Genomic DNA, 14761 nt, shown 5'->3' on the forward strand with positions numbered 1-14761 from the left:
GTCCGGCCGGCCGTCCGTAGACACCACCTTAACGTTGGACTTTTCTCGGAAACTATCAAAGCGATCGGGCTCATATTTTGTTTAGTCGTGACCTCCAATGACCTCTACACTTTAACGATGGTTTCGTTGACCTTTGACCTTTTTCAAGGTCACAGGTCAGCGTCAAAGGAAAAATGAGACATTTTATATCTTTGACAAAGTTCATCGGATGTGATTGAAACTTTGTAGGATTATTCTTTACATCAAAGTATTTACATCTGTAGCCTTTTACGAACGTTATCAGAAAAACAAGGGAGATAACTAGCCTTTTCTGTTCGGCAACACACAACTTAACGTTGGGCTTTTCTCGGAAACTATAAAAGTGACCGGGCTCAAATTTTATGTGAACGTGACTCATTGTGTTGTGAATAGCAATTTCTTCCTGTCCATCTGATGCCTCATATAATATTCAGAACTGCGAAAGTGACTCGATCGAGCGTTTGCTCTTCTTGTTTTATTGAGGCTCCCCTGCGTACACGACCGTAACACACTAAAACCATACAGTATTTCTGCACTTGAAAACCGTACCAGGACAAATATTTATTTACAAAAATCCTGTTGGTAAAACATAACCAAACCTCATATTTCAGAGAAAGCTCAAGCAATTAAGTTAATGATCTATGAAACCATCGCACTGTACAGAAAGTAAAAGAAAAACGAAGGAGTCACACGATATATAGATGCGAGAAGTTGGATTACCTAGCACACACAAGAAGATCCTACGACATTTCCACACACAAAAAGAGAGTTGATCAAACTGCCTGATCGTGACTGGACGACCGAAGTATCGTACACTACTATAACCAGCTATTACTGTAACAGTAAAATCAATACTACTACTACAACTGCTGCTGCTGCTGCTGCCGCTGCCGCTACCACTACTACTACTACTACTACTACTACTACTACTACTACTACCACTACCACTACTACTACGTATGCAGTAGATGGTTATAGGGTACAATCCCTGACTGACCTGACCCGGTCATACACTTTGTTACAAGCTCCAGTGACCTGGCCTTAACAGATTATTTTCATGATAACGATCGGCAAAATACACCAATCCCTGTCAACAGAAAGAGGCGAAATTTCATTTGGTCAATCTGTCGAACTCACAGAATGAAACTGAACGCACTGCATTTTTTTTTTCACCAAGACATAAACAGCTTCGTCAATCCCTGCGGCAAGAAAATCGCTTCCTTTTCCCGTGCAACTCAAAGTGAAATTGACAAGCCAGTATAGCGCAATAGCGTATTGTGGTAAGCAGGGAAGCGAGCTTTTCTGTATTCTTTTGAACTTTCTGAGCGTGTTTTGAATACAACATATTATATCTAAGTTTTTGGAAACAGGAAATAATAAAGAATAAGATGAAATTGTTGGATTGATTTCTTACATTTCAATCGTAGTACTAATAACCTATTTTCGTTAAATGTGATCACATTTTAAGAGTAAACATGACATATATTTTAATGACACATTTAATGAGCAAACTAATTAACTGATTTTAAGCTTCCGAGCTGTAATGCAATCCATTAGTCTGGGCTTGACCAAAATTTCACCAATTTAGTTGAAAAATGAGAGTGTGACAGTGCGGCCTCAACTTTTACAAAAAGCCGGATATGACGTCATCGAAGATATTGATAAAAAAAAAACAAGTCGCGTAAGGCGAAAATACAACATTTAGTCAAGTAGCTGTCGAACTCACAGAATGAAACTGAACGCAATGCAACGCAGCAAGACCGTATACAGAATGCATCCTGGACGTTAAATCCTGGATGACATTTAACAAGCTAAAATTAAATGATGAGAAAACGGAAGTCATGGCTGCCTCCTCTCCACGCATGTCTACCTCCATCCAGCTCTTAGAGTCCATCACAATAGGCAATGCAGTTGTCCCCTTCTCGGTTTCAGTGAAGAACTTGGGTGTCACACTAGACTCCCACCTAACTATGAACGCACAGGTACAAAACATCACTCGTGCCGTCAACTTTGAACTCCGCCGTATTGGCTCGATACGCCATTACCTTTCTGAAGAAGCAGCTCTGACTCTAGTCTCTGCATTCATTCTTTCCAGACTGGACTATTGTAATGCACTGCTGTATGGCTGCCCCCAGTACCTCCTAAACAGGTTACAGAAATTGCAGAACAATGCTGCACGCCTGGTCCTCAGAGTCCGCGAGTCCGAACACATTTCCCCTCATCTCCAAGCACTGCACTGGCTTCCAATAGAGTCACGCATCAAGTATAAAATCGCATGCCTATCCAGGGCCGGACTAGGCTAAGAGGAGGGGGGGGGGGGTGCCAGAGGCAGGGGCGGATCAGTTCATTTTATGGGGGGGGGGGGGGGTTCAAAAGTATATTGTGAAGATATGGGTGTGAAGGCGCGAAGCGCCGATCCGACGGCGCAAAGTGCCTAGCTTGCTAGGGGGGTCCGGGGGCATGCCCCCCGGAAAATTTTGAAAAAAAGGATGCAAAATGGTGCATTCTGAGGATGATCATTACCAGTTTCAGGCAGCAGATCTTGTCACTGATTAATACCCCAAAAATTGAAACTCAATGTAAAATAAAGAAATGCATACCTCATTCAATATTTTTATTTTTTGGCAGGGGGGGGGGGGGGGGTCCGGAAACCCTAGAAACACACCCACCCCCGTCGTCCGCCCCTGGGCGGGGTCAAGGGGCAGAGCCCCTTGTGGGGGTCAGGGGGCTTCGCCCCCTGAAGCTGATGGGTAGGTCATATTCTGAGATAGGAAAATGGTCGCTCCTTGCATGAAACGGCATAAAATAAGCAATAATAAAAAAAATTAAATAAGTAAGGTACATGTTTAGGCTAGGGGGGGGGGTTGCGCAACCCCCATATCCCCCCCCCTCCCCCCCCCCCACCCGGTAGTCCGGCCCTGCTATCCTATGGTGCACTCACACAGACAGGCCCCCCCCCCCCCCCCCCCCCCCCCCCCCCGCGGGTTAGGGGGAAGAATTTACCCGATGCTCCCCAGCATGTCGTAAGAGGCGACTAACGGATTCTGTTTCTCCTTTTACCCTTGTTAAGTGTTTCTTGTATAGAATATAGTCAATGTTTGTAAAGATTTTAGTCAAGCTGTATGTAAGAAATGTTAAGTCCTTTGTACTGGAAACTTGCATTCTCCCAGTAAGGTAATACATTGTACTACGTTGCAAGCCCCTGGAGCAATTTGTTGATTAGTGCTTTTGTGAACAAGAAACAATTGACAAGTGGCTCTATCCCATCTCCCCCCTTTTTCCCGTCGCGATATAACCTTGAATGGTTGAAAACGACGTTAACACCAAATAAAGAAAGAAAGAAAAAAGACAGGACCCGCATACCTCACAGACATGACTCAGACATACACACCGGGCAGGACACTCCGCTCCTCAGCAGACACCTCTATCCTTTCCACTCCGAGAGTCAACACTAAATCTTTTGGTGAGCGCTCTTTTTCTGTTTCTGCTCCTCTCGTCTGGAACTCTCTCCCTGTCACTCTTCGTCACTCTGCCTCCTCTGGCTCTTTCCGCACAGGCCTGAAAACGCATCTTTTTTCACTTGCATACACATGAATGACGCCATTGACGGAATAGAACACAATCCTGTTTGCTTGGTCTTGCGTGCTTGGAGTGTGTTAAGCTTTTGTGTTTGCTTGCATGGAGTATGCTGAGTATGCTATGTTATGTAGATTGTGGGTCTTGTTCATTGTGTATGGTTTTATCATTAGTTATGTTAATTCTAGTTATTGTAAAGCGCATTGAGCATATACATGATTATGCGCAATAGCAAATGTCCATTATTATTATCATTATTATACTCGTAGCATCGTCAGTCCACCGCTCATGGCAAAGGCAGTGAAATTGACAAGAAGAGCGGGGTAGTAGTTGCGCTGAGAAGGATAGCACGCTTTTCTGTACCTCTCTTCGTTTTAACTTTCTGAGCGTGTTTTCAATCCAAACATATCATATCTATATGTTTTTGGAATCAGGAACCGACAAGGAATAAGATGAAAGTGTTTTTAAATTGATTTCGAAAATTTAATTTTGATCATAATTTTTATATTTTTAATTTTCAGAGCTTGTTTTTAATCCAAATATAACATATTTATATGTTTTTGGAATCAGAAAATGATGGAGAATAAGATGAACGTAAATTTGGATCGTTTAATAAAAAGATTATTTTTTTTACAATTTTCAGATTTTTAATGACCAAAGTCATTAATTAATTTTTAAGCCACCAAGCTGAAATGCAATACCGAAGTCCGGGCTTCGTCGGAGATTACTTGACCAAAATGTCAACCAATTTGGTTGAAAAATGAGAGCGTGACAGTGCCGCCTCAACTTTCACGAAAAGCCGGATATGACGTCATCAAAGACATTTATCAAAAAAATGAAAAAAACGTCTGAGGATATCATACCCAGGAACTCTCATGTCAAATTTCATAAAGATCGGTCCAGTAGTTTAGTCTGAATCGCTCTACACACACACACACAGACAGACAGACACACACACATACACCACGACCCTCGTCTCGATTCCCCCCTCTATGTTAAAACATTTAGTCAAAACTTGACTAAATGTAAAAGAGAGAAACAAATAATCTGGGGATATCATACTCAGGAACTCTCATGAAAAGTTTCATGAAGATCGGTCCAGTAGTTTTCTCTGAATCGCTCCACACACACACACACACACACGAACACAGACACACACGTACACCACGACCCTCGTTTCGATTCCCCATCTATGTTAAAACATTTAGTCAAAACTTGACTAATTAATGTAAAAAGGAAATTCCTATCGCAAATAGCTACTGTCATAGCATGCCCAATATAGGTAAAGACATGGCACATAATTTATTTCAAGAAACCCCGTGGGGGTACATGAACAAAATAATGAACAAAAAAAACAAACTCGGGGGCTACGGAGTGTCCCAGTATCAGACAGATCAATCCGGCGCCTGCAGAAACCTTTAAAGAAATTCAAATTGTCCTTTTTTTTTCTCAGAGATTTGTGTGAGCATTATACATTTCATCATGTGTCTGTGGTCACATCATGTTTGGAACGGGAGGCTGCTATAGTATGATACGGTAACGTGTCGGTAAATTATCGGCCAATAATTAGGAGGGACATTTTTTCCTCTTCTACCATTGGGTAAGGTTTCAATCAATCAATCAATATGAGGCTTATATCGCGCGTATTCCGTGGGTACAGTTCTAAGCGCAGGGATTTATTATTTTATTTTTTTTATTTTTATTTTATGCAATTTATATCGCGCACATATTCAAGGCGCAGGGATTTATTTATGCCGTGTGAGATGGAATTTTTTTTTACACAATACATCACGCATTCACATCGGCCAGCAGATCGCAGCCATTTCGGCGCATATCCCACTTTTCACGGCCTATTATTCCAATTCACACGGGTATTTTGGTGGACATTTTTATCTATGCCTATACAATTTGTGACCCTCCACCACGGATTGAGTCGCATGTCACCTTTGCCTGATTTTCATGCTTTTACATTTTCCTAAAGAGTTGTTTATGCTCTATCCAGTGGTGAAAACCGTATTAGAAAAGAGCAAAAACTGTTAGCCTGTGACTAAGGTGACCCTCACACTGTTACAAGACATTCCCCGGACTTATATTAAGCCTAGCGCAGAACCGCGCGAGGTGACATGCGACTCATTTCGTGGTGGAGGGTCACATTTTGCCAGGATCGTGGGATCTTTAACGTGCACACCCCAATGTAGTGTACACGAAGGGACCTCGGTTTTTCGTCTCATCCGAAAGACTAGCACTTGAACCCATCACCTAGGTTAGGAAAGGGGGGAGAAAATTGCTAACGCCCTGACCCAGGGTCGAACTCGCAACCTCTCGCTTCCAGCGCAAGTGCGTTACCACTCGGCCACCCAGGTTTTGAGCTGTGTGGTGCGTGGTTAGTGGGAGCCGAATCGCACAGGCTTCTGCACAACGCTCTACGTATACGAAACGGTTACACAAATGTTGCTTCTCTGAACATTTTGATTTCATCTCTTTGCTCTATATTGTCGCTATTCAACAGGTTTCAATTTGTGATTTTTCATCTTTCCTTTATAAAGCTGCTGAATATCAATTTGTATTCTGATTATGATGCTCCGCGAGTCTCTCTCAAATTTGATTTTAACTGAAAATCTCTCGTTCATAATCACTTGCACTTTGAATGTCGTGAAAACAAATATCAGAAGTTTTTCCACAGTAAAAAAAGAGTGACGTTTTACAGCAGCATTCTTCATTTACCGCGGTAACATGTTTTGCTGCAGAAAAAAACGATGCTTCGGCGGAAGATGACATTATTCAGTTATTCCACGGAAAACCCCGTTTTGCCGCGGTATTTCTGTTTTTCCGAGGAATAACTGAATAAAGTCATTAACCGCTAAGGATAGTGGTGGCCGTTTGACGTTGCAGAATCTTCTGCATTAAAATTGCTCTCGAAAACGTTCTGTCAAGATTTGTCTCCATACTCGCAGGTCATTTTTCTGCAGCTATTTGGGGGAAGCGAATTTGCACATTTACCACTGGGTGGCCGAGTGGTAACGCACTTGCGCTCGGAAGCGAGAGGTTGCGAGTTCGACCCTGGGTCAGGGCGTTTGCAATTTACTCCCCCCTTTCCTAACCTAGGTGGTGGGTTCAAGTGCTAGACTTTCGGATGAGACGAAAAACCGAGGTCCCTTCGTGTACACTACATTGGGGTGTGCACGTTAAAGATCCCACGATTGACAAAAGGGTCTTTCCTGGCAAAATTATATAGGCATAGATAAAAAAAAAATGTCCACCAAAATACCCGTGTGACTTGGAATAATAGGCCGTGAAAAGTAGGATATGCGCCGAAATGGCTGCGATCTGCTGGTCGATTGTTTCCTTAGAAGAGATGGGGTAGCTGAATATATGAACATGCCCAATAAGGGACACCCTCCCTTAACCTTCTTTATCCTAACTGTCTTCAACCTTGCACCTTTAGGGTTTCAACCCCAAGATGACCTTATACCTCTAAGAACGTTCCCATGGCTCTCCTTCATATTGAAATAAAATTACGAACTGAAATCGGATAGCAAAGGCCAACATGAATTAAAACGGTTCTCTGATAACACTTGATATTCCACGGATAACGGTTTCGTCAATAGTGTTGTCAATACTTCTAAAAGGTGACGCACATGGCCTCGATATGTGGTTACAACCCAAACAAGCAGTGTCGGGTGCAGAACAGCTCTGCAAGACGGCTGAGCAAATGTCTACGTCCTTCGGGTGTTTGGTTTGGGGGGAGCTGGTGAATCAGTGTCCACAGAAAGGTTTGACCAAAGTGTGTCAATGCACTAGATGTTTTTTTCAATACTCAGCACAATCTAAAAGGCGTATAGATTCAATGACAAATAACGTACTTCGCATCTTGCTCTGAGGATGTTTGTCCCTCATTCATTATTTTAGTAAGGTGTTCTGTGGGCTACTTTGTTGTTTTTAGAAGTTAAAATATCTCAGGCGCAGATTTCCAAATTGCGGTTGAAATATAAGTGTTTACTGAAATACACACACAGACTTACACACACACACACACACACACACACACACACACACACACACACACACACACACACACACATACATACGCAGACACACACACACACACACACACACACACACACACACACACACACACACACACACACACACACACACCAACGCACATGCACGTGTGCGCACACACGCTGGCACGCAAGAACGAACGCACACACGCGCAGGTGTGGCATATGTTTGTGTAAGGGTGTGTGCAAATGTGTGTATGAGCCATGTCAGTGACTAAAATGTTTAATTTTACCAGCTAGAGTGCAGAGTATTGAAGAGTTAACTGCCTGGCACGCTTTCTGGTCGTGTACTGAATTCATTACAAACGTCGGGTTGGATAAAATGAATTCATCTCCCGTTTTCTTCTTTATTTGTAAAACGCTGGTCTTGAGAGGAGGTAACACACCAGGAGGTATTGCTTTCATAACAAACGCAATATGTGTTGGCAACTCACTACATGCATTCTTTCATACGCTAATATGATTATGCAGGCATGCACTGAAAAAGAAGTGTGAGCAAGAAGGATATTGGGCCGGAAAGTGGGTTTTAAACCATTTTAAACAGAGCTATGAAGTAAAGAACGACGTTAAATATACGTGCAGGTATAGATCGTAATGTATGAATGCATAGGCATTGACAGACAGGTGTGGATGTCGTACAATATGACAGACAACTATAGGTCTGGTTTTACAACACAGTGCCTACCGTATAACCCGTCCGTCGCGATATAACCTTGAACGGTTGAAAACGACGTTAAACACCAAAATAAAGAAAGAAAGAAAGAAAGCTTACCGTATAAACGATTCACCTCGCCATCTTTGATTTAAAGAAGGGTTTTTTTTTTGTTTTTGTTTTTTTGTTTTTTTATACATGGGACGAGGCCATCCCTCCATTTTGACACTGTCTAAAAATCAACAAAATGGCTGTTTCTTGTGCAGAATGGCTGTTTCTTGTGCAGAGTGGCTGTTTCTTGTGCAGAGTGGCTTTTTTGGGGGGGGGGGCAAAAAAGTGTCAATTTGCAAAATTAAGTCATCCACAAAAGTCCCCACTCTGCACAAAAAGCACTCAGGTTGTTACGTTTTGGAATAAGTGGAGTAATACAATGTGCTAAGCCGAACTGTTTTCACGCGGGAAGGACAGTGCCTTTACTGACTTGGGCTACGGTGACCCCATAATCTATTTCACAGGGAATGGGGGGGGGGGGGGGGGGTGTCGGTTTGCATACTGACACACTTTCAACGTTCGGCGGTTTAAAAGTACAACCCTAATATGAAACGGGACACGTCGCCTGGATGACAGACATTGGCGACGGATAGTGCGCAGAGGTATAACAAGCAAAGATTATTTGTTTGTTTTCGTGTGTGTGTGTGTGTGTGTGTGTGTGTGTGTGTGTGTGTATGTGTGTGTGTGTGTGTGTGAGTGTGTGTGTGTGTGTGTGTGTGTGAGCGTGTGTGTGTGTGTGTGTGAGAGAGAGAGAGAGAGTGTGGTATGCGTGCGTGCGTGCGTGCGTGCGTGCGTGCGTGCGTGCGTGCGTTTCTTGTATCGAGATCGCGATGTGGGGGGGGGGGGGGAGGGGTGTTTGCTAGGCTGGTTGGTTGGTTCATTGGTTCGTTGTTGTTGTTGTTGTTGTTGTTGTTGTTGTTGTTGTCTGCTAATGCACTTTGATACGGTTTCCGGGGATAATGGAAGTTTGAGGGTCTGCGGTAAAAAAATCATGTTGCACTAACCCCCCCCTCCCTCTCCCTGACACCACCAGTAGCTATTGATAACAGTTTCTTGTTTTCTTTCACTCGAGCCCTTTCTTTCAGTTTAAATCGGTGACGTCACGTTTATTTTACGTCCGCAGTGCCATTTTAATCTGCTCGACTTTTTCTCGTACTTTGTTTGCATTTGATTCACACAAGTTTATGAAATTCCACTGCGAAGATCCCTTTTTATGCACCATTTACTTCACTCGCGTTGTGTTTGGAGAACGTGGCTGTTGGTGCACTACAGAGATAGCTGTGGTGAGTTGATTTTTACAACGATTAATACTTAAATATAAAGAAAGAAAACACACCAGTAACCAGGTTAGGTACGTTTATATCTATCTATATATATATACGACTTGTGTCTGTGTGTGTGTCTGTGTGTTTGTGTATCTGTGTATTTGTGTATTTGTGTGTTTGTGTATTTGTGTATTCGCCATGCACGGCCAAAGTTCTCGATGGATCTGCTTCAAATTTGGTGGGCATATTCAGGTAGACCCGGGACACGACACAACCTGGTCGATATTTCAACACGTGCTCTCAGCGCGCAGCGCGGAACCGATTTTGGTTCCACCTCAGCTATTTTGGTTCCACCTCAGCTACCCGGGCCCCCATACCGACACACCAAAGCCAAAGTTCTCGGTGGATCTTTTTCAAATTTGGACACCGTATTCAGCTACACCCCGGACACAATATCATCGATGAGATATTTCAACACGTGCTCTCAGCGCGCAGCGCTGAATCGATTTTGGTTTTTGTGTTCATTTCACCATTATAAGTAACTCTTCCTTATCTTCTCATATTCTCCAGGTTTTCAGCGTTTACCTCCCTTCCTTCGTATGGTGCACTTTTGTGTGAGTGGAGCGTCTTCGGATATTCCCGGCGTTCTGTTACTGTTACTATTTTTAGAAGGTCAACGCAGTGTCCAGAACGTAAATTGGACCCGTAAATTATCCTCACTGTAAAAGTGCAAAGGTCGAATCAATTTATAGCCACGCGAAAAATACACTGTCATCTATCTCTCTATAGATACGGCTTCTCTGTGTTTGTTTTTGTGTGTGTGTGTGTGTGTGTCTCTATGTGAGCAACACCTGTGCATTGTTCAGTTCTGTTTGTGATGTGGTCTGGCGGCTTTTGTGTAATTTTATGTACTGGCCTTCCTTTGAGAAGCCATAACTTGCTCAGTCCTGTTTGAGTGGAGTTCGCCTCCAAAGGTGATTAACACGGTTACATTCGTCGACAAGGATGGGACTCGATATGGTCAGGAATGGCATTATGGCCACTGAATCATTTTCGTGCTGTTCCCATTCCACGAATCTGGGAGGGACCTAAGCTTGGCGGGTCCATTGTTCGGACCCGGCGAAGCCGGCGTACGGCTCTAAGTACTTCTTCCCGGCGAAGCCGGCTACCCGGCGAAGCGGGTATTCATTCTAGTAATCAATATTTCGGCACGTTACTGCCTTCTTCGGGATGGTAAGCTTATCAATGATTAATACTGTAAGCTCTTTATAATTTCGGAAATCAAAAAGTGCATCACATTTTGATAATAATTATACCCGTTCTAGCGATAATAAAGCGTAGTTTCGATTACACTGTCATAACACTGGTTTGTGTCGTCTTCATAATCTTACTGCACTGAAGCTAAGGAAAGAGAGCCATACAGTGAACCCAGTTTATAAACTGCATGCTCAGAGCCCCTGCACTGCGTTGCTGCAATCGAAGATTACCGCGAAGTGTTCTCAGTAGGTCAGCTCGTCAATGGCGCACGTTCAAAGTTGTTATCTTCATTGGTTTGAGTTGATGATATTGTGAGACAAGCATGTTAGGTTTAATTTCCGACCACAGGATGATGCTTTTGCTCGGCAATACGAAGTTGTGACGAGGCGTAATGTGTGACTTTTTTTTTAAGATAAGATAAAAGAAGAAAACTTTAATCTTTAGTTCCATTATGCAAACGTAAACATGGACCTTTTTCTTTAAGGACCACATTGCATCACTCATGAAAAAAAAAGAATACACACACACACACACACACACACACACACACACACACACACACACACACACACACACACACACACACACACACACACACACACACACACACACACACACACACACACACACACAGCAGCAGCAGCAAGAAAAGCATAATCATGCATGTATACATCAATCAAATCTTGCACAAAGTGAATCTGAATGACGTTGAAGCCTGGACATAATCTGGGTTGTTTGTGTGAATGCTTTTACGCCAAGGAGGCTATTTTCAATCAACTGACGTTTTATGCGATAGATCGATTCCCAGACCAAAGCAGCATCAGAGAATCTGAACAGCAGAGATGTCTGGAGACGCGGCACTGGAGTGGTGGCAGACGACCATTATTTATCAGATCTACCCTCGCTCCTTTTCTGACTCTAATGGCGACGGGATCGGAGATTTAAAAGGTAGGTACACGTATAAGCTAAAGCTTGCTGAACAATGACATATAGGCATGATGTGCTGTCTTTAAAGGTACAGTCTTGCCCGTGACACAAATGCTCACCATATCAGATCTGCTCAGGTGTTTACATGAATTAAGACCAGCCCTCCCCATGGACACATACACACTCAACGTCGTTGATACTCCCTGTACAAAACCTGATTTGTGTTATATGTTTATATTAAATTGCAGATCGACACTCTTCGTCTGCTTGTGTGTCTGTCTGCCTGTCTGTCTGTCTGCCTGCCTGTCTGTCTGTCTGTCTGTCTGCCTGTCTGTCTGTCTGTCTGCCTGTCTGTCTGTCTGCCTGTCTGTCTGTCTGTCTGTCTGTCTGTCTGTCTGTCTGTCTGCCTGTCTGTCTGTCTGTCTGCCTGCATGTTTGTCTGTCTGCCTGTCTGTCTGTCTGTCTGCCTGTTTGTCTGTCTGTCTGTCTATATGTATGTCTGCCTGTTTGTCTGTCTGTCTGCCTGTCCGTCTGTCTGCCTGTCTGTTTGCCTGTCTGTCTATCTGTCTGTCTGTCTGCCTGTTTGTCTGTCTGCCTGTCTGCCTGCCTGCCTGTCTGTCTGTCTGTCTGCCTGCATGTTTGTCTGTCTGCCTGTCTGTCTGTCTGTCTGCCTGTTTGTCTGTCTGCCTGTCTGTCTCTATGTCTGCCTCCCTTCCTTCAAGCCTGCCTGTCGTTGTTCTCTGTTTGTGCGTGCGTGCGTGCGTGCGTGCGTGCGTGCGTGCGTGCGTGCGTGCGCGTTTGTGTGTTTGTATGTTTGTGCCGTGTGTGTGTGTGTGCGTGTGTGTGTGTGTGTGTGTGTTAATGTGTGTGTGTGTGTGTGTGTGTGTGTGTGTGTGTGTTAATGTGTGTGTGTGTATGTACTTGCATGTGTGTGTGTGTTGGTGCGTGCGCGCTCGTGTGTGTGTATGTGTGCGTGCGTGCGTGCGTGCGTGCGTGCGTGCGTGCGTGCGTGAGTGAGTGCGTGCGTGTGCGCGATCGAATGTGTGCATGCTTGTGTGTGAGAGTGCGTGAGTGCGCAGTGCGTGCGTGCGTGTATGCGTTCGTATGCGCTTGCGTTTAGCTTGCTCACTGTCTTCATGCTGTATCGGTGTATGTGTGTTGGCAGGCGTCACATCGAAGCTGGACTATTTCACCTACCTCAACATAGGCGCCATTTGGCTCAGTCCTTTTTTCAAGTCGCCCATGAAGGACTTTGGCTATGACGTGTCAGATTTCAAGGACGTCGATCCCATTTTCGGGACGCTGAAGGACTTTGAGCAACTCGTTCAGGAGGCACACAAGAGAGGTGAGGGTCAGGCTTCGAGTTTAGAAATATTGTGTAGGTGTGCTTCCCTTGTCACATTATTATCTTCACCTTAGTGGTGCGATTGGCTGTCTGTCCGTCTGCCTTTCTGTGTGTTTGTCTGTCTGTCTGTCTGTCTGTCTGTCTGTCTGTCTGTCTGTCTGTCTGATTTCTTGTGCGCATATGTGTCTGTGTGTGTTTGCTTCTGTCTGCGTGTCTGGGTGTCTGCCTATAAGTATGTGCAATTTGGCAGCAGAATCATTATTTTTGTAACAGATGAGATTCTGAACAAGGGTACTACAAATTCCCAATGCTTCCGTTTTTGTCGATTCCGCTGATAAGGCCTTCTGATTGCTTATTTGATTTGGGAGGGAAGGAGAAGAGGGGAACAAACAGATGTTGTCGTCGTTGTTGGTGGTGGTGATAGTTGTGGTGGTGGTGCAGAATCCAAGTCGTACTAGCTTGTCTTCGGGAGTCGTGAGCTAAACCAGGGAGACAATCGACAAAACGAGTAGTGAAAACTGAACAGGTAATATAGTGACTTGCCTCCCTTGAAGCATATACCGTCACGGTAAGTGCGGATATGGTTATGAGGACGTTACGATTCTTCAGTGTTCACTAACGCAGGCCGAATAGTATAGTGTGTGCACTTTCTGTTCGCGCACGCGCGCACACACACACACACACACACACACACACACACACACACACACACACACACACACACACACTTGTAAGCACACACACACACACACACACACACACACACACACATACGCGCGCGCGCGCGCACAATGGATTTATACGAAGGCATTATTTCTGCAGAAATGCCTACTTATGTGTGGGCACATGCATATTATGCATATTCATGTACATGTAACTGATAGTGTATGTGAACGTACATACCCTTGGTGCCATGCAACGTATCCTGTTTTTGCCACTGACCCTAAATTCTTATCTGTTTTTGGTAAACAGAAAACTGACAATAACATTCTTTTAAAAGTCTATATGCAGAAATAAGAAGAACACAAACAATTTCTTCCGATCCGTATCACGTTAGGGTAAAGACAGGGTCTTAGTATGACTTGTCAAAGGGATACCAGCAAATTAAAAAGTAAAACCATGGCGTCGGCGGTTAGGCCTAAAAAAAAATAGGTGTGGTTACGGTAACCCGACCTACCCTATTTTTAGGGGCCGACCCTATAACTTTTTATTGCATTTGTCAAAAAGACAACCCACAAAAACCAAGAAAACGAGTGCAGAAAACCCAATGAAAGCGAAAGCGCCCGAGTCGCACACTTATTTCCCTGTCAAGTAGGTTTAATTTGTACACATTAGAAAAAAAAGTTTAAAAAAAAGTGATTGCCTACCTTCCTACCCTATTTTTTGTGTGGCTATGTTACCGTAACCACACCTATTTTTTTTTGTGGCCTTAGTAGGGGTTGCACGATAGGAGGGGACAGAAGATTATGAAAGGTTTGACACACACAGAGCAAATTTCCATTCTACAAAGCTTGACCTTTCAACAGGTATCAAGGTCATCGTGGATTTTGTTCCCAACCACACCAGCAACCAGCACGACTGGTTCCAGAGGAGCTGTCGTCGTGAA

General features: G+C 43.9%; 1 protein-coding gene across 1 annotated transcript in view; it reads left to right on the forward strand.

Annotated features, from left to right (window-relative positions):
• Positions 1-9477: 9477 nt before the first annotated feature.
• LOC138969294 (maltase 1-like) overlaps positions 9478-14761 on the forward strand; it is an 11462-nt gene continuing 6178 nt past the window's right edge. The window contains exons 1-4 of the mRNA XM_070342049.1: positions 9478-9644; positions 11680-11831; positions 12976-13155; positions 14682-14761. The exon at positions 14682-14761 is cut by the window's right edge and continues 78 nt beyond it. Coding sequence (XP_070198150.1) covers positions 11726-11831; positions 12976-13155; positions 14682-14761 — 366 coding nt within the window. The 5' untranslated portion in view covers positions 9478-9644; positions 11680-11725. The remainder of the gene's footprint in view (positions 9645-11679; positions 11832-12975; positions 13156-14681) is intronic.

The sequence above is a fragment of the Littorina saxatilis genome, linkage group LG6 (genome assembly GCF_037325665.1).
Source record: "Littorina saxatilis isolate snail1 linkage group LG6, US_GU_Lsax_2.0, whole genome shotgun sequence".
Classification (NCBI taxonomy): Eukaryota; Metazoa; Mollusca; class Gastropoda; order Littorinimorpha; family Littorinidae; genus Littorina; species Littorina saxatilis.